Below are 24,044 nucleotides of genomic sequence, written 5' to 3' on the forward strand. Positions count from 1 at the left end.
ACTTGTCTACAGCCACCAAAGCGGAGTCTATATTTAGTGATCTGTGACTAAATTTTACATATTAAGCAACGAAATACTGACGTAGATCACCAAGGAGCACAATTGATAATCATTTCCACAATACTGTATGTTTAAAAGCCAACCTTAGCTTGGGATGTCTGAAACTTGGAAGCATCTTTGTATGCTTTTAGGATTACTTGACTCAGCCAGAAGGGAATAGTTTTTTTTTTCTTTCTTTCTTTCTTCAACAAAGATATTTGGCTGGAAAGAAGGAGCTCACTTACACATCTTGCAAAGACGAAACAAAAACTGTCTCTAAGGTTAAACTCCTCAGTACAGCTTGGCTAGTTATAGACAGACTAAAAAGGAGGCTTTAGAGGTCTGGGTTGAACTTCCCTCTCCAAATTCTGGTACATTTGCTCCACAGTTCACTAGAGAGCCAAATTTATGCCTTGGCTTTCACTATTGTGTCACAGCAGATCTGTATCCCTTAAGTGGCAGATATAAGCAACTTATCCATAAAGAGTTGGAGGAAATACAGAACACCTGCCACTTTAACTGGCATACTGTTGAAGTGGACTACTGCTAAGAATAATGATGGCCTTGGCTGCCTCTATCAAAACCTCTCTGAACAAGGATGTGCTGGATAGCTTCCAGGTGTGTAGATCTGGGGCTTAAATTTTAGTTGAAATTGAGGCTATCAAAGTAGCAGCTCCCAGTACTGAAGGAATCTTGTAACATTCAGTAAGAGAGATAGCAAGTCTGTATACCCCACTTACTGAGAATAAAGTCTCTTCATGAAATTTTCTAGAAATATGTTTAGGGGACAAACTTTAGTGAAAGTAAACTGGAATCTATGTATTGTTCATTTTACTATGCCTATGGCAATTGAAAGTTTGGTTTGAATTAGGCAGTATGTTCTCCAAGTGACAAACCTTATCGGGCACTAAATGAAAGGAAAACATGTACCTCCTGGTTGCCCAAGGTAACCGTTAAATTATCACTTGCTTATCCTGCCTAGTCGGTAAGAGAACAGTAGCTTGTTGGTTTGGCATGGGATGCAAATAGTTCCACCCAAAGAGTGCTCCACAACATTTTGTAGTTCTAAAGATGGAGAGCCCCTTCGACTAGTAGAACCAGGTTCTACAGTGTGCCACTCTGGAGACATATCTTGGAATTGGTATAACTTTTTATGCCCCTGACCTCAAGTCAAGAGAATCTTCACAGCTGGAGATTTTGTACCTCCTATGTCCTGAGGTACACCACCATGCCATGGTGACATTGTCCAACATGCTCCCCACTGCTTAATTGGATCTGTACATTCATTACTGAAATCTATAATTTATCACTCATTGTACAGTTCTGTCTGATAATAGAATGAATTCTAGAACAAAAAGATAAGGTATGTATTAAACAAGCCACACAAAGAAATACCTAACTGACACCAGGGGTGCTGAGTATATCAAATGCATATCTGGCCAGGTAGAAGGATCTTCTTCAAGGACTGTCTGAAGAGTGCTGGATACACAGTTTAGGCTAGTACAAATTAATTGGGTTTTATTTAAACAGACAAGTCACTGACCTGGCTAAACTACTACAGTCATATAAACCACAGAATAAGGGTCAATTATAAGTGCAAATTAGAAAATATCAAAATAAGAAAGAAATAATTTAACCAAACTAGAAAATTTCAAAATAAGAAAGAAATAATTTAACAGAAATAAAGCATAATTACCACACTAAGAAGTATGAAAACTATCTAAAGTATAAAGTCCTGGAACTGTTAACATACAACTAATCTATACGTTTAAAAGGGAGAGTAAAATATTTCAAGAAAAGTAAAAGTAGAACCAATAGGGTGTAAAAGCTTTATTTAATTTTCATCAATTTACGTTACCTGATCTGTTCCCATGCTCAGCAAACTTGAATTCTCCTGACTAATTACAGTATTTGCTGTCATCATCTTGAACTTCTGCAATCTGTTAAATTTACAAGTAGAAATTATATTGCTTTCATAACTGAAAGACTTTCTAATAAAAATATTAGGCCATTAATATTGGTATATATTTAAATCAAGTACTTGGGTGACTAAATTATCTTTGGCAATTCTTTTCACAAAAAAAAATCCATAAACTACAATGCTTTAACATCAAATAACATGAGAACATGTCAGGGTACTTGGTATTTTTATCATCTAAATATCAATAATTTTTTAAGGGAAAATTTGGCAATTTTTTAAATATAACTGGCTGGCAGCAACAGCTAAGATTTCTAAACTAAACCCGAAATTAGATGAAAAACAGAGGAATGTTTCGTCCAAATTTGAAAATGTTTTTTTACGAACCTTATAAAAGTTAAACCACTGTTAAAGACATCATTTTCCTTACATTTTCAAGAATAAAAATCTACCCATTATAGTATAGGGTTAACTGACATCCAAGTACAGCATAATTCAATAATGATTCTAGTATGATCTGTATTGCTTTATCAACATGAATCATGAAAATGTGTCTAGCCCCTGTTTATTTAAGATTACAGTACAGGAGTCAGATGACAGGTAGCTGGAAGTGATACCACAAGGGAAGTTACTTAAGCTCCATATTTATATGAAATAAATGTGGCAGGTAGACAGTGATACCTTGGGCATGTCCTTTGCAAAACCCTTGGGATTATATTTTGAGATACTGTTGGCGGGGCTCATGTGCATACCAAAAGAGTAGGAAGACCACATAACTTGGGTGAAAACTAGAAGGGATGCTGGAGATTTTTGGAAGATAAGCAAAGGGCCCTTTGTGTCACATGGCATATGAGGTGTTGATAATGATCTGTATCAAGCTTGGAAACCAAGCTATACCACCTAACCTAACCATTGCTTCAATAGTGTAAACTATTGAAATTAATGCCCCACAATCTCTCTTAATTTTGTATTAAACAGGTAAAAAGTTATAAAGAAAGGAGCTTTGAAACAAAACCCATAACTTACCCCATAATTTTTTCTTCCAGTGTTCCTTTTGTGATTAGCCTGTAAACATTGACCACTCTCTTCTGACCAATTCGATGAGCTCGATCCATTGCTTGTAGGTCTCTCATTGGATTCCAATCGTGTTCAACAAATATTACCTGGAAATTATGAGCTATTAACTTCCTATTCCTTTGTGCCCTTAGTTTTTGGAAATTACAAGAAAATATCTTTGTAAAATATATGTAAAATATATTTATTGAAGATACTGATCAATGGTAAGCAATACTGTACTCAATTTCCATCTGTCTGATAAGTCCCAGAAAGAACATTTCTTCTTCCATCTTAAATATAGCTTTGTATAAACTAAATGCAATGTTAATGTTGTATTAGCAGTGGTGAAAAGGAAAAAAAAATTACTAACAGGATACCATATGCAATAGTGTATAAGATGACTAGGGTTATAAACAGCACCCAAAGTTTACAAATAAATAGTTGGTACTGAGCTGTACTTGCTGTGTAAGACAACCCCAAGTCAGATACTTGGCACAAAGAACTTACAGCCTCAATACTAGAGGGATAATGGTAAAAACCTGGTGGAGTGTAAACACTGGTGATGTAACTTTAGCTTAGCATTAGTAACAATATGAATGTGTAGAAACTTTTTAAACCAATCTTTAGGTCTTGCTTAATGTTAACGAAATGCATTAGTCCATTGAATCAATCCTCACTGTCAGTTGTTTCATATGGTGACTTGTTAATGATTTCAGGTTCATTTGCTGTGCTTTATAAGCAATTTTTATACAATACACCCACACATCATTGTCTTTGTTTAACAACATTTTACATTCATGACAATATCATTTACCACCTGAGTATTCTGTATACTTAAAACATACATTCTGCAGGAACTGGCGCCAAGGTGAGAGGAAAGAAAAGCACTAGTGTAGGATAGCTAAGGAATGAAGGGTAGTAATTACTATTCAGGAAATGATAAGGTAAAAAGATCTTTATTGTAGATTGTATCAGATATTCATAACAAAGGTCCACTTCATACCATGTGTTTCATGTAGTTCTCTCACCAAAAATTACTGATACTGTAGTTTTAAGCCAATTAACCAAATATTATAGCAATGCTTTTATTTATTTGTGCTGGAGCCTCGATGGCTCAGTCGGTAGAGCAGCGGCCTAGGACTTCGTAGAGGTCCGTGGCGCGGGTTCAAATCCGCAGCCGACTGGTCAGAGAAGGCGGACACTTTGCTATCCGTGTAGACACCCCGGGATTACGTATGTAATCAACGTATAGGTTTGCTGAGAGCAAATGGGTGTTACAGACTATTACACACATAAACAAAGCCACTCCAACATCTTCTAAAAACATAACAGACATCTCACACGTCTCGAACTGTCGACCTAAACCACCCAGTTCTCCTCGCTGTTGGGAGAAAGGGGCTGGGGATTGGTGCAAAACACGCATACACATCGTTACCGGGGTCTAAGCGATGTCAGGTAGGGCAGCCGATCGAGGCTACGGCCTGCCCCAACACCAAATCAAAGTCCTTTGAAAAGAAGGCATCGTGCATACCCCATATAAAAATGGGAAAAAGCATGTTAAAACGAAGAAGCTTTTATTTATTTGTGCTACACAATAATGAAAATTTTTACATCTCCCAAAACACATCTTAAAGCTACTTGATTTTTGCAGCAATTGAATCCTTGTGTAATTATGCAATGCACTATACAGTTTGTACAGATCAGCAAATACTAATTGCATTTTATCAAAACTTGGAATAAAATAATGACACAATTCAAGAGAGAGTTCAGCTGCACAGTGCCTGGTAAAATTTTCAGTCTTGTGAAATCTATTTAAGGCACATCATGTTAGCACTCAAAAAAAATTTTGGAATATGGAGGTTTTCTGGTTTTGGAATGTTGGACAAAGAATTCTCAACCTGTGCAACAAAATGTTACTGTAATAGAACTTTGTGTTTTTAAAAGATGTTGGAAGATTTGTTTTATGTACCACCATCTTCCAATTTAACATGACTATTTTGCTTACAATTTGGTAATACCTATTACTTTGTAATTATTATCTATCATATACTATATCACACAAATTTTCAACATGGTGCTTTAGTTTTATAAGATGTTTCATAATTGTAAATTTTTTGTCATGTGTAAAATCATTTACCTCTTGTTTCATCACAAGTTATTACTGACAAAGCTTTTGTGAACCAAATCAGCTTAATTACATAATGCAAAATAGCATAAAAAGTGTACAGTTTTATTAAATAAAGATAATCTTAATCTCTTTAAAAATATGTTGGGAATTTTATAAAAAATTTAATTTTTGAATTTACAGCATAACAGAACTACAAATGGTATGGAACATATTCACTTACTGTGTCTGCTCCAGTCAAATTAAGTCCAAGCCCTCCAACTTGTGTTGTAAGTAGAAGAAGATCAATTGAGGGATCAGCATTGAACCTTTGTACTAACGCGTGCCGGGATCCTGCTGGTACTGAGCCATCTAATCTCAAGTAAGTCACGCCAGGAAGGTGCTGCCTGTAAGAAATGTAAAAATAAATTTTATCTGTAAAGTCTGAATTCCATTCTTATCACTAAATTAATAACTCTGATTCTCTACTAGGTTAAAGTTAAGAAAAATTAAGTATGTCTGATATAATTTCCCAACCTGAAATTTCAAGAGAATACAGTAACATGACAATATCACACCAATATCAGTCTTTGAAACTTGAAATGAAACCACAAATTGGAGAACAAAAAAATTTGAAACCACATACAGTTTTGGGAAGTCAAGCTCAATCTTTAGCGTAGATGCACTAAAGCTCAGTTACAGTCCAATATGGGTAAAGAGAGAGAAAGGAAAATTAATAATACTGTACATAAAATAACAGTAACTAATAAAAAGGCTAATTTTAATGGAAAAGCATTGTCATCTGGACATTTAGGAAATAATGTCATGTAAAGCACCAGTTATTAAGGAGTAATCTAAGTACAGGCAGTCCTCGGTTATCGGCGGGGGTTCTGTTCTGGGGGTGTGATGATAACTGAAAATCGGCGATTTCTGGCACTTTTTCTGCCATTTTCGGGGCTTATTGGCGCTAAAAAGCACCGATTTTCGGTTACCGACACCTCTGTTAGGTATGTATCGGCGCCAATACCCAATTATCGGCACTGATAAGCACAAATCGGCTATTTTCGGCACCGAAAATTGCTGATTTTCGTCGCTAGACAAGCGCCGTAAAACAGGATCGCCATTAACCGAGCCCGCTGTTAACCAGGGACTGCCTGTAAACAAAAATGCAGTAGTGTAAAAATAGGTGTTTGGGTCATAATAATGAAATGCTAGCTGTTTTATTTGTAATAAAAAACTAGCAAATCATTGTTATGACCCAAACACGTTTCACATTGTTGTTTATTCTGGTTACTCTGTAATAATAACTGGTGCTTTACTTGATACTGTGTATTATTTCCTAAATGCCCTGTCTACATAGTGACGATGCTTTTCTTTGAAATTAGCCTGTTTTATTAGTTACTGATATTCTATGTATTATTATTTTTTCTGTTAGATTCACTCATAATGGACTGTACAGTAGTTGGGTTTTAGTGTCTCCACACTGAAGAACAAGCATGACAGTCCAAAACTGTGTTATTTTCAAATACACTAACAACTTTTGCGTATTTTACACCCAAAATGCAGTTGGCATTAAGTAATTATATTTCCACCCAGATTTCAAAGATGGTGAAAATGCTTTCTTCTTTGCAGTTAGTTAAAGTATGTTTAAGTTACTGAAGTTCCTCTTTATATTTTTTTTTACATGCAGCACAAGAACAGTAAAACACACTTTGGTAGTAATGGGAAGAGCAGCAGTATGACCATGTGATATCAAGGCACAATGAATAATGAGTTGTAGTGGCACCTTTGATCTACATCAGACTGGGCATATGAAACCCTAAATGCCAGAAATAGGAAGTGCAATTATTTTCTATAGTCTAATGTACTTCAACTTACTTGAGCAAATCTTTTTCAATAATATCTAACATTGATTTAAGTTGGCAGAAGATGAGAGCTCTATGTTGGGAAACAACAGCCTCAGTACCTGTTGCACTGTCAACACCAATACCACAGTCCAACAGCAACTGTCTGAAAATGAAAAACAGATTAAAAGATTACTATATCCCAATATCAATTCAGTAGTACAAAAATCCAAGTACAGAATGGATCTAACAGATGGAAAATACTAGTCAACATCAATTTTTTAAAATCCACTGAATTTCAAAAGTAAGACTCTGAATGGGATCATTCATTATTAAAATTTCATTACTGTCACCAAATATGTCTAAAAAGCTGTTCAAAATACAATACTGCACAAGGATGAAGTATTTAGTAAAAGTATGTTTTGTTTTCAAGTCTTTGGTTTGGTTTGTTTGAGAAGCAGAAGTTTTGTATTTTAATGGAGGTGGAAAAACTTTTTTCAGTACTTGACATGTATCAGCCCCTCTATTTCATATTATTTCTTTAATTTTGAAATTATTAATATTAATATTTATTATCATCATTATAACAGAAGTTTAAAAAGACCTTTAGTACCATTTTCTAGATTCACATAAAGGTGGCCCAAAAGGATTTTCTCTTTGATAAGAAGAAAATTGGAGCAAGGTAAAATTTATATAATTTGGACAGCAAAGCAGGAGTTAAGTTAATTGAACCAGACCACTGAGCTGATTAACAGCTCTCCTAGGGCTGGCCTGAAGGATTACATTTATTTTACGTGGCCAGGAACCAACTAGTTACCTAGCAACTGGACCTACAGCTTATTGTGGAATCCGAACCACATTATAATGAGAAGTGAATTTCTATCACCAGAAATAAATTCCTCTTATTCTCCATTGCCCGGTGGGAGATTCGAACTCACGACCAGCAGAGTGCTAGCTGAGAACGGAACCCACTCGTTGGGTCCCCTCGAGTAGGACGCCTTGACGAGGTGAGGGGCTAAGGGACCCTGGCCTTTGGGCCCGGGTCCTGACGAATCATCCTACATAGTTTTTGGTTTAAATGGCGTGGACATTTCCACATTCGCAAAATTTTACTGCTTAGGTGAGTCTGAGAAGGGATCGTTTTTTGGAAGGGGTTCGCATTCGAAGCTAATTGTGGGAGTTGTGGTGGTTGAGTCGCCACCCGAGATAGTTTGGACCTAAGAGATGGTGATGGGATTTTCCCACTGCTATCTTGAGGGCGGAACCATCTCTGGGGATCAGCCCATCGGAATCCAGGGGCTGGTTTTGGAGGTGGGACTCCTGGCTTTTGTCCGGAAGCCCACCAGTACAGTTGGAGTGGGGAGTCAGTCCCCATTAGTGGGGCAGAACTCCCAGCAGGCGGATTGGCTTATACCTGGGCCACTGCAAGCGTACTGGTGCTATCCTGAAAGGGTAGGGTATGGGGTGGACTGTTGGGAGTCAACTCTCACTTGTGCCATTGGTGGAGAATGCGAATACCTGACTGATCTACGATACTTTCTTGATATGACCAAGCAGTTTTGGGTGGGTGGATGAACCAGTTTGTGTGTGGTGGTCTGATGTGTGCATGCTTGGCATCTTGGGGTCTCTTTGTGGGCTTTGGGAGTGTGTTGGGGTGGGGAAGCTGAGCAGTAGAGCTGCCCAGTTTGTCCTTTTGATATGCTGTCGGGGTCTGTGCGGGGCTCTTGGGTGTCGGTGTGCACTTTTGGACCTTTGCATGTGGACTGGTTTAAACTTATGGATTTGGTTTTTAGTTCTCCCTCCCCTGGATCCGACGACTTAACGGCACTGGCAATGACTTCTGGCATGAACATGGATACGGGCTTGGCTGTTGGACAGAACCAAACACTGAGACACCAGGGTGTTAATAAATCTGGTGGATTTGATTCAAATAATAGGGTCCTTTATTGCACTAATGTAAACTTATCATTAGATTACGAATGTTTATACAGTGTAGTGAAGCAATTCGGCAAAGTGGAAAGGATTAAATTAATTCTAGAAAAAGATAAGCAGTCATTTTGTGCTTTTATAAAATTTTCCTCTCCCTTGGAAGCTAGTGAGGCACAACAAAGACTCCATGGCCACATTCTAAATGACTCGGTTGTCAGCACGAAAGTGTTTTCAGTGAAAAACTTGAATGATGAGCCATTTGACTTTGTTCCAAAGGCTGAAGAACATGGACCAGTCCCATGTACCAGAGCTCTTCCTCCCCCTTTATGGCATGTTGCTGTCTACAAGGAGGGAGGGAAAAATTTGATAAAAGCTGCTGACTGCATTGAGAGCAAGGTTGGTTCCATTCCCATTGGTAATTTGAAACGGTATGGAAAGAATCTTCTAATAAAAGCTGGAAATGAGACTCAAGCAGTTCTGTTAGCTAACTTTAAACCTCCTGAAAGTGGAAATATTGAATCTATTTCATCTCACAGATTCTTTAATACACTGAAAGGAGTAGTTTACTCAAAAGATCTGCATGTTTTTAAAGAGGAGGAGATTCTCCATCGATGCCCTCCTTGTGTATCTCATGTAAAAAAACTGGGTGGTGATGCAGCTATCCTTTTAACCTTCTCCTCCAATTACCTACCTGATACCATCATTGTTGGCCATGAGAGGATGCAGGTTAAAAAATATAAAAGAAGTCCTAGACAGTGTCGCAAATGCTTTGAATATGGCCACATTCAAAACTCTTGCGATAACAATAAAAGATGTCCTGTGTGCTCTGCAGAGCACGATAATTTTGATGATTGCAAAGCAGCCCGATACTGTTTTCTTTGCAAGGGTGATCACACACCAAACTCTAGGGCTTGTCCCAGATATAAATTTGAACAAGAAGTGTTGGCAGTGGCAGATAATGAACATATTAGCATTAGTGAAGCAAAGCGCGGGTAATGGGGGCAAACAAAGTGCCAACACTACGTATGCTTCTGTAATAAAACTTATGAAAACTTCCAACAATGTAAGGCCACCAATAACTGTGTCTGATGGAAGATATCACAAACCTGGTATTTCTCAGACCATAAATAATAATGAAAATCTCCAAACTGGTGAGAAACTTTTTCGTCGGCAAGTGCTTTGAAGTCCAATAGCAAAAATTGTACTTCCAAAAGCACAGAAAATTTATCTTCCACCACATCCACAGCTGTCGATTCATCTCCAAAAATAAGGGTGCAAAATCGGCCAATAATTCAGGAAAATATTCTGAAAATACTTCAAACCAAAATAAGCTAAAGGAACAATCCCAATTAGATAGAGCTAGTTCAGAGCCATCAATCGCCACAGCCACAAACAAAAATAATAATAAAACTACGGTTGCAACTACCAAGAAACGCACAAGAAATAGTTCCCCAAATAATGATAATTTTATAATAAAAACTTCAAATGGGTTCAGTGTTTTGGAAGACATCTCTCCTCCTAGAGAGGTGGTTCCAAAAGTAGTTTCAGAACAAAAACATCCGAGCTCAATTCAGTCTTGCCGCCTAAGACAAATAGGATTAGTGGTGCACAGAACCACAGCAATAATTCTGAACATCAGGTTCATAATAAAAATATGAAGATCAACCAAAGACCCTGAACACCAATTCAGATGAAAAGGGATTAAGAAAACAATCTCTTATAAAGGAGAATTTCCCACTCACCCTAGGAACAGTACTTCCCCTCCAAGGAGTGGGAAGTAGCACATTTTACCACCTTAGCATTCTTGCTCGATATTCTTCAGTGGAACTGTAAAGGTCTCAGAGCCCGTACAGAAGACCTTAAAGTTTTAATGCATGAATTTAATCCAGGGATTATATGCCTACAGGAAACAATGTTAGGCAACTCTGTTTATAATCCTGGACTAAATTATTCAATATTTAAATCATATCCCCAATTGGTGATCGTGCCCATGGAGGTGCTGCAATTATTATTAATAAATCTCTACAGCACTCCACAATACAATTAAATACAACACTACAAGCTGTCGCTATTTCAGTCATTTTGGAAAAGAGGATAACAATCTGCTCCTTATACCTTCCACCAGACCTTGATTTTAACATTGGAGATATTCAGTCGTTAATTGACCAACTTCCAGCTCCTTTACTTCTGCTAGGTGATTTTAATGCCCACAACCCCCTTTGGGGAAGTCGGTTTAGATAGTAAAGGAAATTAATCGAAGACCTTATTGACAGGAATGATGTTACCCTGTATAATAATGGGTCAATGACTTTCCACAACATTCACGATAATCATTTCTCTGCACTGGACCTTAGTATTTCTTCAACTAGTATCCACCTTGATTTTAATTGGTCTGTTAATGAAGATTTAAATGGAAGTGATCACTACCCGATCCATTTGAAATATGCTCTGAATGCTCCATCTGAAGTTTTACCTAAGTGGAAGGTAGAGGACGCAGACTGGGATAAATTTAGTAAGGGTGTCAATCTAGATAGGGAGTTTGAGTCCTTTCATTCTCATCTAGATGCCTATGATTACTTTATTGAATCTACTTTGAAGAGTGCTGAAAGCTCGATTCCAAAAACAAAAGGCAAACCTCGTAGACCTGCAGTTCCCTGGTGGAATAAGACATGTGGTATTCTGAGAAAAGTGACTAGGAAATGCTACAGACGTTACAAAACTAATGGCTCCCTCAGTCTAAATTAATCTACAAACGTGCTTTAGCCAAGCAGCGGCGCTTTATAAGAAAGACAAAAGAGAATGTTGGCTTTACTATATTAATGGAATAAACTCCAAGACCCCACTAAGAGTGGTGTGGCAAAAATAAGGAAACTGAGTGGAAAATTTGTAAGGTCACCATTGCCCTCATTAAAAATAAATGACACTCTAATCACAGAGCCCACTGAAGTTGCCAATGAGCTAGGAAAACACTTTTCTAAAGTTTCCAGCCCTAACAATTATTCTCCAGAATTTCAAAGAATTAGGAATTCTGAAATGTGTCTGAAGTTTGATTCGGGAAAATCTGAACCATACAACTACAAATTTTCCCTAAGAGAACTTCGTGAGGCGCTCTCCTCAAGTGAATCCACAGCTCCAGGTGAGATACAATCATATATGAAATGCTGAAACACCTCCCAGATGATGCCAAAAATATTTACTGAAGATTATAAACAAAATATGGGAAACTGGAATTTTACCCAAGGACTGGAAAATATCCATAATTGTCCCCATTAAAAAGCCTAATAAAGATGCTTCCCAAGCCACCAGCTATAGACCAATAGCTCTTACCAGCTGTGTATGTAAGCTGATGGAGAAAATGATATACACTAGACTGGTTTGGCACCTGGAGACCAAAGGATTACTATCGCCATTTCAATTTGGTTTCAGAAAAAACCGCTCCACCCTTGATCCCTTGCTGAGGCTGACCAACCAAATCCAGCAAGGATTCGCCAAAAGTGCCAGACCATTGGCATATTTTTTGACTTGGAGAAAGCATATGACACTACCTGGAGAATTGGCATCATGAAACAATTGCACAAGATGGGCATATGTGGAAGAATGGTCAGGTTTATATATTCCTTTTTATCAGACAGACTTTTTAAGGTAAGAGGGGAAACTCCTTCTCCCAACCTTTTATGCAGGAGGAAGGAGTTCCCCAAGGAAGCGTTTTAAGTGTAACACTTTTTCAGTGGCAATAAATAGTGTGATTGAAAAAATCTCGCCCCTGTTAAATGCTCGCTTTTTGTCGATGACCTTGCAATATACTGCACAGGATATGATTCCTTGTCCGTATGTAAACATTTGCAAAGGTCTATTAATGCTATTACTAAGTGGGCTGATGAGAATGGTTTCAAATTCTCCTCTTCCAAAACAGTTGCAGTAAGATTCACCAGGTGCCGGCGTGTGGAAGAGGTTCCCACACTTAGTTTAAAAGGGTCCATCCTTCCTTATGAGAGTGAAGTTAAATTTCTGGGGATGACTATTGACCATAAATTAACATGGGCTAGCCACATAAATGCCCTAAAGTTTAATGTTAAACAATCTATGAATATTTTAAAGGTTGTCTCTGGATTTAGTTGGGGGCTGATAAGAAATCCCTTCTGAGGCTATATGACTCTCTGTGTCAATCTAAGTTAGACTATGGCTGTCAGATTTATTCCTCAGCCTGTAAAACCAAGCTAAAGGAACTGGATGTTGTACACAACATGGGGTTGAGAATATGCTCAGGGCTTTTAGAACTTCGCCTGTTGAAAGCATTTATGTCGACACAGATCATTTACCCTTGATCTAAGAAGGCAAGAGCTAGGGTTGCGATACATGGCTAGAATGAAAAGTGCTCCCAAAAATCCTCCTTTCAAGCACTAAAGGAAACAGACTCTCAAGTTTTTCTGGTACAAGAGCTTCTAAACCATTCCAAATTCGACTGAATGAGGATGTTAGGAATAATCACCTTAAATCCCAGAAAGTCCTGGAAGTAGAATATCCTGTAAATCCTCCATGGCTTATCCCAGAAGCATCAATATGTAAGAAACTGTTTAACAAAAAAGGACTGCATTGTAGAAGAGATTAGGGGAAAATTCTTAGAGCACGATGTTACCCATACTAATTTTACAAAAATTTATACAGATGGATCTAAGTCAGATAGTGGTGTTGGTTGCGCTGTTATCCTTGGTGATACAGCGTACACAGCTAAATTACCTGACTCTGCATCAATATTTACTGCCGAATTAACAGCCGTAGTGTCTGCCTAGATTTAGTTTTCAAAGTAGTGACTCTAATTTTGTCATATACTCACACTCTAGAAGCACCTTAGAAGCTATTAAAAAATTTAATAGCTTTCATCCATTAATTCAAAAGTTCAGGAGTGGCTTTTTCGTATATATTGTCGACGAAATCAGTCTCTTTCTGTTGGGTCCCTTCTCACGTGGGGATTCGCGGAACGAGATGGCAGAGAGGAAGCCAAAGCTGCTAGTATTTTATCAGAAACCTCTTTTAGAAAAGTGCCTCATACAGATCTAAAAGGTCCCATTAGATCTTATGTTTTAAGTAAATGGCAAGAAAGGTGGACTTCTCCCTTCTTGACAATAATAAGAAATATAGAAATATTAGGGATAATGTACTACCGTGGTCTTCGTCATTCCAGCTTGACAGACGAACAGAGGTTATTTTAACGAGATTAAGGATTGGGCACACTCGTCTAACCCATCAGTTTATTTTAGAAGGAAGCAGCCCTCCAGAGTGTGCTTACTGTGACGAAACACTAACAGTGGAGCACATTCTGGTGGTCTGCCGCAGATATTTTAACCCAAGAGAGATATTTTCAGGGTAAATCCCTGTCTGATATTTTGGGAGATGAAGCAGATATTTCTGCTATCATCTCTTTTTAAAGTGTATTAAAATTTTTAATGATATTTAATTTTATTTAATTTATTACATCACGTAGAATTTTAATGACATTTTTTTTTTTTTATATAGCACATCATTCATTAAACTTCATACCCTTATTTATTGGTCACATCACTTCATTTTATTTATTAATCATTTCCTTCATGAATTCATAACTTTAACATAATTTATTTTCTTTCCATTACGGCGCTGAATGGCCTTGTTGGCCCCAGTGCCTGGGCTTTTGCCCTAAATATCATACATCCATCCACCCATCCACTCGTTGGGTGAGAACGTAACCCACTCGCCCAACAAGGAACTTATGAAAAGACCAAAGAAGATGACTAAAGTAAAAGACAAAAAGCAACGCAGGGAGGCTTCAAGTAACGTCTTGTTTTATCCTCTATTGTGTCCCATGCAAGATGCAAGGCACACTGAAGGCAGTAACCCCCTACAGGTTTTGCCTTCCTCTATTTTGTATTGACTTCATAACCTTATATTATTACTCAAAATGTCATGTATACATTAAATATCCAAAGAACATATACATTAACATGATGAACTTGCCCATTTTAAACTCCAATTTATCCATGAGGAACTTGATGGAAACTAAACCTTCACTTTTTGTTCACAATGAAATCAGCATTACAAAAAAGACTGTGACGTGCACTACATACTTGAGAGCAGGAAGTTTTGCAGAATGGTGTATATCTGATAAAGAAGAATTAGATTCTTTTAGTTTAGCTGATATTCTTTCATATTCTGGATGTTGAGGCTTGATAACCAGCTTTGGATGATTACATACTTTGCGCAAATACTGCAGTGCCTGTAATAGAAAAAAATAGTAGTGATTGAAAATCTATCAAATCTCAATTTGGAAAGAATACATCTTCAATTTTTACAGTTAGTTATTACAAATACATGATAGTGTTTCTCAGAATAAAGTTATTCTTAGCAAAATACTGCATATTTGTCAAAAAAAAAGGTAATTTTCTTAATGAAACTTATTTAAATTTAAAATATCATGATATGTCACTTACAAAAGCCAAATGCTGCCCAGTATCCAAAGTTCGATACTTAGTGAACAACAGCAGGTTGGCTTAATAAATCATCAGAACAGAATGACTGCCCCATAATGGTATTTGCACTTGTTAAACAAGTGAACCGGTGCACCATGAGTAAAAAAAAAACAGGTTTTGACGTAGGAAAAACCTATTTTTGGTAGTCACTGTTGAGTCCTCAAGGAGTTACCTTCCATGGTCTACCAGAGCTCCATGGTGACCAAACTAATATCAAAGAATTCTCTTCTAGTTGGTCTTTTGGCCAGGTATTGTGTCGTAATGATTAACGTTACAACACATGATGGAGTATATAATGGACTCAAAAGATAAGAGGGCACTTTCCCTTCATCTTCAGCGAAGCTGAACCCAGTTTTTCCAACGTCAAAAGAACCTGCAAGAAAGAGAAGTGACTATTGCACATGCGCATGTGCCCTCTTGTTTACAACTGGGCAGTTAAAAGACCAAGGAGCCATTACTCTGTTGGTCAATGCAGGTTGATCCCTTGCCCAAATCCCATGCCTTTTCATCAGGGAAGTGGGAGGGTTTTGAGGAGTCGACAGCGACTACTAATAATAGGTTTTTCCTACATCAAAACCTGTTTTTTAATAGCATAGTCGCTGTCTCGTCCTCAAGGAGCTTTACAAAGAAATTGACAGGTGACGAAAAAAGGCTTAAGCTCTCGCTTTTTAATCCCAACACCCCAAAAGAAATAACATTTCCGGTCCAAGGTCAAGCCACAGATTTCAAGTCCCATTCTTTATTCCAAATACTTTTCAGGTTTTGATACCAAGGAACAAGACACTATACACAAACTTACATTTTAGGATGTAGTTCTACAGTGGCTTACCTAAGCATGCTGGGTTTTGTTGTAGTACTGTCACCCATCTCCCAGCGATAGTCAGCATACTCACCGTCAATATGACCCCTGGTTTTCTGCCGCAGAACCTAGGGGTTAAGACTAACTATGCCACCTACTGATACACAGTGTAGTCAAATTTGTTCGAACTTGTGGCAATGATTTAACTGATGACCACCCTGTACATTTGGAGACTTCTTCGAAAGAGAATTTCTGATGAAGGCCAAAGACACACTTACTTTCCTAACATCATGTGACCTATGGAAAGAGTGTGGATTTCCCTTTTTAATGAGAAAACACTACAATCATTTTGTCTTTGTAGGAAGAGTGGTTAGTTTGTGCTAGGGTGTAGGAAAATAGGGCCTTCTGGGGTGTTTGCCATGACTTCTAGGTAAACCTTAAGTGATTGAACCAGGCATAATGTCTTGTGTGCTAAATTGAATTTTCTTATAAGAATGGATTTCCTTTTTAAAGGATCTATATTCTTGGCCAGGAATGATGGGCCAGGGGACACTAATAATTGATGGTCAGCTATTTGCATGATGCATCGTCCCCATCTAAGAGAGCCCAGTTCACTAATACTGTACGAGCTCCTGATGCTAATGCAATCAAAAAGATCACCTTTTGTAGCCTGTGCGTTGTGGTTGTACTGGGTCCACTGAATTGAGGGGTTGGTAGAAGTCTAAGCACCTTGTTCAGGGACCAAGTAATTGGAAACCTTTCGGGAGTGGGCCTTCGTAGAGCAACATACTGCAGAAGGGAAGTGACAACTTCTATACTGGAGTCAATCCCGAATCCATAAACCAAGGGTTCCGTTAATGCAGCCTTGTATGCCATGACTGTTGTAACCACACGGCATTTGTCTTTAAAAGGGTATATAAGAAAAATAAAGTTTCTATAGAAATCTCAACTGGGCTCTCAGTATGGATATAATCTAACCATATCTTCCATACGGACTGGTAATGCCGGATAGATGTCCATAGTTTTTGCACTAGGTACCTAGCAATGTTGAGTGAGTAATTATCACGATAGATATTTTTTAAAATTCTATACGTGAAGGTCTCAGCTTAGAAAGGAGAGACTTTCCCTCCTACTGTCTGGGATAGAACAGCAGACAACAGTGGAATTGATCTTTTTGTCCGTTGTTGAGGTAACAACGGAGGTAACCTCAACGGAGGTAATAGGAACCAATCCCTGTTTGGCCAATTTGGGGCTATTAAGTACACTATTCCTATGAAGGTTAGAAGTTTGCTCAAAACCTATGAAATCTGGGACAATGGAGGAAAAATTATCATCCTCCCCTTGTTCCAGTCTTAAGGAAGGCATCTCTTGCTGTTGCTTGACTGTCCAGGTTTGGAGACACATACATTAGGAGTTTGTGATTCTAGTATGTGGCGAACAGGTCCACTTCCGGTTGTGGAAGCATGTTGACTATTATTTGAAAAGAGTGGTTGTCCAACATCCACTCGGTTGAGGCTGTCGTTTTCCTTGATAGAGAGTCTGCTATTACAATGAGACCCCTGTGAGGTGAACTGCAGACATGTGCCACTTCCTTGCTTGCACCATCTGAAGGATGGCTAACATTACCATATTGAGAGGAGGTGAATGTGATCCAGACCTCTTGGTGTAGGATATTGTGGTTATGTTCTCTCTTCTGGAGGTTTGAGTTTTCTGAGAGACAAAAAGACAGCCATCAGCTCCAGGAAATTGATATAACAATTCCTGAGTAGCTCATCACCTCTCTGCCACCTGACAATCCTCCCAATGTCCTCCCATCCTGTCAGCGAGGCATCTGCAAGTTTGTCACTCATACAGATGGAGGAGTCAGGGTGACCTGTTTCACCGGAGATTCCTTCCAAATCAAAGGCCGAAGTATCTCCCGAACTCTTTTAATCCTTTGATGAGGTCTGTCTCGCATCTTTTTTCTTGCATTCGATAGCCAGAATTTGTTCACATTTTTAGTTGCAATACAGTATATGTATTGGATCTATTATTGACAATAACTGCAGCAGGCCCATCGTACATCTGACTGCCATCTGGAAACTCCAGGCTGTGCAAGGAACCTTTTGAGGACTTGCCTTATTCTGTTTTGAGTATGATAGGGAGAGACAACAGGCCGTGAAGAGTATCCCAACACAGTCCCAGCCACTGAAAGTGTCTGCTGGGCGTGAGGCAGGATGAGTGTCTGCTGGGCATGAGGCAGGATATTTTCAAATTTATAATAAAACCTTTTGACTGTATTGTAGTCTGTTGACCATTGCTCTTAGGTTTTTCAAGCACTCTTTTCTTGTGGGCCCACAGATCTTTTTGTTTGAGTTCTCGAACAAATGCCTTTGCTAGTTTTGAAAAATATTCTTTAGGCAATGTTTAGCCCAACAGACATGACTTTGAATCTGTACGTATCTTTTCCTATTCGGAACCTTAAGAGGGGGCGGAAGGGAACGGCTACAGTGTGCATCTTTCAGATCCATAGAAACTGTCTGACTCCCTTTTTAAAATGATTCAATGTACTTAGGCAATGGTAATTATCCATAACTTTCAGCAAACAATGTGCTTGTTCAATGTTGATTGGTTGAGGATCACTCTTCTTTTGGGTGAGTCCCTTTTGAGGACACTGAAGAGACATACTTGGTGGCATGTTTCTCTATGCAAGTTTCTGTCCCTGTCCCACAGGAAAACTTCCATTGTCTGTGATGTTATCGAAGCTGACCCCAACCAATATAATTCCTCTTGGTATTTGCATCCTCCTCTGCCTTCACCTTTGATAGACATTCCAGGTGTTGTTTTTCCTTTTTCCCCTTATGAGATGGTTTTTGGACCTTGTGAAAAAGGATGGCCTTGAAGTTGTTGTTGTCCTTTTGCAGGGAATTGTCCCTTCTGACCACCTAACTGTTTTTTGAGGAAAATTTTTTGGGGATGACTGAAGGCTTATATGATTTTTTATCAAAGTGAGCCTTTTTTGGGGTTGGGTAAAGGGAAATTTTGGGTTCTTCATTTCCTGAATTCCTCTTTTCCCAGAAGAGCGTACACTGTACAATTCTGTTGGTGGGCATGCTTGTTGAGTTGAGCCACAACAGACTCCTCTAACAGGTCCTTACAGAAGGGGTTAGAATGCAACAATGCAGTGACATTAGAGAGTTATTTTATGGAGCTCTCCAATGCTTCCATTTGCAATTTTATGCACCATTCTAGAAAGTCAAAGAGTGCTTTCCATCAGGTTCTCATATGACTTTTGGCCTCAACAGCAAAAATTATCCTGGGATGTTCTGGAAGCCTTAAGATGGCAACTTCCAGCAAGGTGGTAGAGGTTATAATGCTAAGGAGTCGGAGCCTAGCATAAGATTCTGACGAGGCTACTTGGTGAGCAACTTGGATCTACTTCAAAAAGGAAGTAGAGATCCATTTTTCATTGACCTGGTAAAGGGTGATTTCTTTAGTTTTTAATGCTATAGGCACTGATAAGAAAACCATTTCTGTTAGTGGTTTCTCCAAGTCTGGTGAGGATGGTACCAGGTGCCATTCTGTATTAAGGAATGCTGCCGTTTGTAAATTCTACATTTACAACTTTGATCATAGTTTTTCTCTCATTTATTACCTACTTGCCATTGGGAGAGAAAGTGCACATTGAGGTGTCTCACCAAGGATTATCAGTATCATCAGGGGTGAGTATTGGAGCCCCTATTATGTTTTGATGATCTGAAGTTCTGTATTCCAAACTGACCCATTGTTGTTTCTAGTCGGAATTCTAAAATCAGACTTTGTTTGGGGGGCATTTGTATCTACACACACTTTTCGGTTACAGGACGTAGTACTTTTACAATTTGGTGCGTACATGACTGACTGACTTTGCTTTTCAGAATCATGCTTCATGTCCCTTATATATTGCCGTTGTGTGGCAAGGGCATCTTTGATGATACTCAACTTCTTTACGGAATTGACCAAATGGCGCAAACGGTGTATCCCCTTTTGGGGGAAGTTGCTGCAAACAGTGTATCCCTTTTGGGGGAGCTTGCCACAAACTGTGTATCCTTTTAGGGGTACAGGTCAATAAAAACTCAATTTCTTTACAGAACTGATCAAATGCTGCAAACTGTGTATCCCCTTTTTGGGGGCTTTCTAAACTGTCTATCCCTTTTTCTGAGCTTGCCATAAACTGTTATCCCTTTTGGGGAGCTTGCCATAAGCTGTGTATCCCTTTTGGGAGCTTGTTTTCTAACTGAGCTTCAACAACTAAACTGTAACTGCCAGTTAATGAAGGGGCAAAGTTACTATACCTTTGAAAAAAAAGTAGACATTTTAGTCTGAGTTAGGTGGATCCCAGTACCCCTTTTGGGGGAAAGATCCCATTCAGCAATGATAGCTGCATGGGAATAGAATTCCCTTCTGGGAGGTTTCTCCCCATGGCTAGCTTAAATTTATGTCCCTGAGCCTTCTGGGTTCAGCAGGGCCATTGATGGCAATGTTCACTCCATATTTTTAATAAGACTGTGAACTCCATGTAAAGATTCCTCTACTTCCTCCACCCTTGTTAACCTGGGAGGTTTGGCGACTGATGTTAATGGGTTTTGGCCCACACGTTGATGTTGTTCAGAGGAAGGGTTAAATATCTGCTGCCGGAGTTCTGCCGAAAGATAATCTCCCCTCTTCTCACCCTACTGAACCCTAGGCCCAATTGAGACAGCTTAAAAGGAGCTGTTTCGTCCTTAAAACTGCTGCCAAGAGCATACTGCAGATCTCCCCAAATCTGGCGACCAAGCAAATTTTCCTTGTTTTTACAAGGACTATGCTCATGGCAGGTGGTATGGGCCGTACCCACTGGCAAACAGTGAACTGAGCAATTTGCTGTGAATACTTGAACTGAGGATCCTGCATAATGGCGGCCCTGTAGTGGTACAAAGCAAGTTGTTATTAGAAAACTAGTTAGTATTAATTTTTTTGAAAGAGGACACTTTGTAGTTCCTCATTTAGTTTCCATATTACAGGTTAATTTGATTACAACTGTGCAGTTTTAATACATTTAACCCTTTAACTGTATTTTACAAAATTGACAAAAGTTGTCCTGCCGAGTAGGGAAACTTGCCAAAAAGTTTTTTTAAATATTAAGCTGTGGAAAAAATACTTTAGGCCTCCTTTTTTCAGTGCCTGGAGGATGCTGGGAGTTCATGGATCACACTGTTGTTTTGTTTAAAGGGTGACCCAACTGCGGTTGCGCTAATTTCTTTCTTATCCCAAAAGAAAGCATCAGCTAACTCTGCTGAAAATCACAGAAATTCTTTAGTCACTTTGTCGTAATTTTGCACCATTTTCCATGAGCCTTTACTCCCAAAATCATGTGTACAATTTTGACATATTTGATGAAATCAACAAAAATATCAACTTGGATCAACTTCTTGATACAACAAAAATATCAATTTTTTTACATATTTTGACATATAAATCACGATAAGTGCCAAAATTTCAACCTTTGGTCAACTTTGACTCTACCGAAATGGTAAAAATGCAATTGTAAGCTAAAACTCTTACATTCTAGTAATATTCAATCATTTACCTTAATTTTGCAACAAACGAGAAGTCTCAAGCACAATATTTCCATTTATGGTGAATTTTTTGAAAAAAACTTTTTCCTTACGTCCACGCGCGCTCTGTTGAAAATCTCAGAAATTCTTTAGTCACTTTGTCGTAATTTTTGCACCATTTTATATTAGCTGGTTCATAACGTTTTATATGAAAATGTGCGCAATTTCATGTAAATACAACAAAAATAACTCATGGTTGTAGTTTTTATCACTTTTGAAATATTTTCATTATAAATCATGGTAGTGAACCTTTGGTCAACTTTTTGACTTTCGACTGAAATGGTCGAAAAAAATGCAATTGTAAGCTAAAACTCTTACATTCTAGTAATATTCAATCATTTACCTTCATTTGGCAACAAACGGAAGTCTCTAACAATATTTCAATTTATGGTGAATTTTTTGGAAAAACTTTTTCTACCTCTCAACCGCTAACTCTGCTGAAAATCTCAAATTTCTTTAGTCACTTTGTCATAATTTTGCACCATTTTTATATTAGCCGTTACATAACGTTTTATATATGAAAATGTGCCCATGTAGAATACAACAAAAAATAACTCATGGTTGTAGCTTTTATCAGTTTTGAAATATTTTCATATAAATCACGATAAGTGCCGAAATTTCAACCTTCGGTCAACTTTGACTCGACCGAAATGCTTGAAAAATGCAATTGTAAGCTAAAACTTTTACATCCTAGTAATATTCAGTCATTTAACTTCATTTTGCAATAAACAGGAAGTCTCTAGCGCAATATTTCGATTTATGGTGAATTTTTGAAAAACTTTTTTTTACGTCCACTCGTTACGAATTCATGCATCATTTTATGATAATATTTTCTCTGTGTTGCTTTGATCATTTTACAATTTGTTATATACCAAAATCATCACAATTTAGTGTACAATACAACGAAAAAAAAATGACTCATTAGCTTTAACCATTTTGCTCACAGCGATTTGTATACAATTATATATGAAATTTTTTTGCGCTGTCATATATTCCAATATTTATTGTTTTTTTTTCATTTCTGATGGTTGCATATTAAACTTCAGGCAATGACAAAAAAAGGAGCCAAAAATTAACTCTTAATCTTAAAAACTAAGCGTGATGTGATTTTTTGAAAAAAAAAAAAAAACTTTCTTTCCGCTCCGGCGCTAACTCTCTCAAACCCCGCTGGCATATGGCAAACACTTTTGTAAATAGAGGCTTGGCGTTTAAGGGTTAATTAAACATCTATGTTAAACCTTCTAAGGCTTAGGTTAGTTTTGATACCTGTACATGGCTGTATTACTTATACACTGTTAGTCCTTTTGCAATGGCCAAGTGCAATTTTTAATTCCAATTGTCATGCCATTCAGACTAACTGCTATGAACTAATTTGTTTGACTAACCCAAACTACTGTTTTGTGTAGATTAGGGTAATGATTCTAGTTTAATCTACATTAAGCTAAGAATAGAGGATTTCTTAGAAGGTTCTTGCTTAACATATTCTAGGCATATTTACAACTTGAAAGATGTAAACTTTACAGAAAATAATTCTCTAATCTGTTTTTCTGTTTTATGTGGCCGAGACTACCTTTTCATCTGATATTTGGCCATCGCTTATAAGGGGGTTCCTACTTAACATGGTTAGGCTACTGCCTGTTCTAGATTTATATCACCTTTAAGGATATAGGCTACACAAGACCCTACTAGCATGTACAGATATGCTACCAAGTCATAACAAACTAGGTTATTTTATTTAGGCTAGGATACTGTTTATGTATAATCCTAGGCTTATATGTTCTATCTTAACCTAGTATAGGGTATTGCCTAATCCAGGTTATTATAACCTTATAATTATTCAACTATTGTCTAACCTAGTTTGTTGTTTATATCCAATCCTAGGCTATTTGGTTTACTATATAAAACAGTAATCACTAATGTGTAACATTATAACCAGGTTATAACTTACTCTAATCTAGGCTACTGCCTAATCTGGATTATTTTATTCACACAGTGTATGGGTTACATAAACAAAACAATTAGCCTACCTTAGTATGTAGCCTTAAGTCTAGGTTACCATCTCATCCAGCACAGATTACGATTTCATCTAGTCCTCATTACATAGTCTAGGCTAACAATTTAGTCCAAAAATGGGATGTTTCATGGAAAGTTACCACTTAACTTGATATAAGGTAATGCCTAGGCTAGTCCTGGATTATTTAGCTCATGCTAAAGTGCACAGGCTTATATAAAATGGA

At 37.9% G+C, this 24,044-nt stretch overlaps 1 protein-coding gene and 1 long non-coding RNA gene across 4 annotated transcripts in view; one reads left to right on the forward strand and one right to left on the reverse strand.

Moving 5' to 3' along the window:
* LOC136832071 (uncharacterized) overlaps positions 1 to 24,044 on the forward strand; it is a 111,813-nt gene that overhangs the window by 72,977 nt on the left and 14,792 nt on the right. For both annotated transcript variants that reach the window (XR_010851039.1, XR_010851040.1), the window contains exon 2: positions 5,322 to 5,499. This is a non-coding gene — a long non-coding RNA (uncharacterized lncRNA). The remainder of the gene's footprint in view (positions 1 to 5,321; positions 5,500 to 24,044) is intronic.
* The window catches only part of Hel89B (histone acetyltransferase 1), a 116,526-nt gene that overhangs the window by 4,660 nt on the left and 87,822 nt on the right, over positions 1 to 24,044 (reverse strand). For both annotated transcript variants that reach the window (XM_067092681.1, XM_067092682.1), the window contains exons 29-33: positions 14,992 to 15,140; positions 6,996 to 7,127; positions 5,362 to 5,524; positions 2,984 to 3,120; positions 1,898 to 1,979 (exon numbers count right to left, since the gene is read on the reverse strand). In XM_067092681.1, the coding sequence (XP_066948782.1) occupies positions 1,898 to 1,979; positions 2,984 to 3,120; positions 5,362 to 5,524; positions 6,996 to 7,127; positions 14,992 to 15,140 (663 nt within the window). The remainder of the gene's footprint in view (positions 1 to 1,897; positions 1,980 to 2,983; positions 3,121 to 5,361; positions 5,525 to 6,995; positions 7,128 to 14,991; positions 15,141 to 24,044) is intronic.

The sequence above is a fragment of the Macrobrachium rosenbergii genome, chromosome 49 (genome assembly GCF_040412425.1).
Source record: "Macrobrachium rosenbergii isolate ZJJX-2024 chromosome 49, ASM4041242v1, whole genome shotgun sequence".
In the NCBI taxonomy this organism is placed as follows: Eukaryota; Metazoa; Arthropoda; class Malacostraca; order Decapoda; family Palaemonidae; genus Macrobrachium; species Macrobrachium rosenbergii.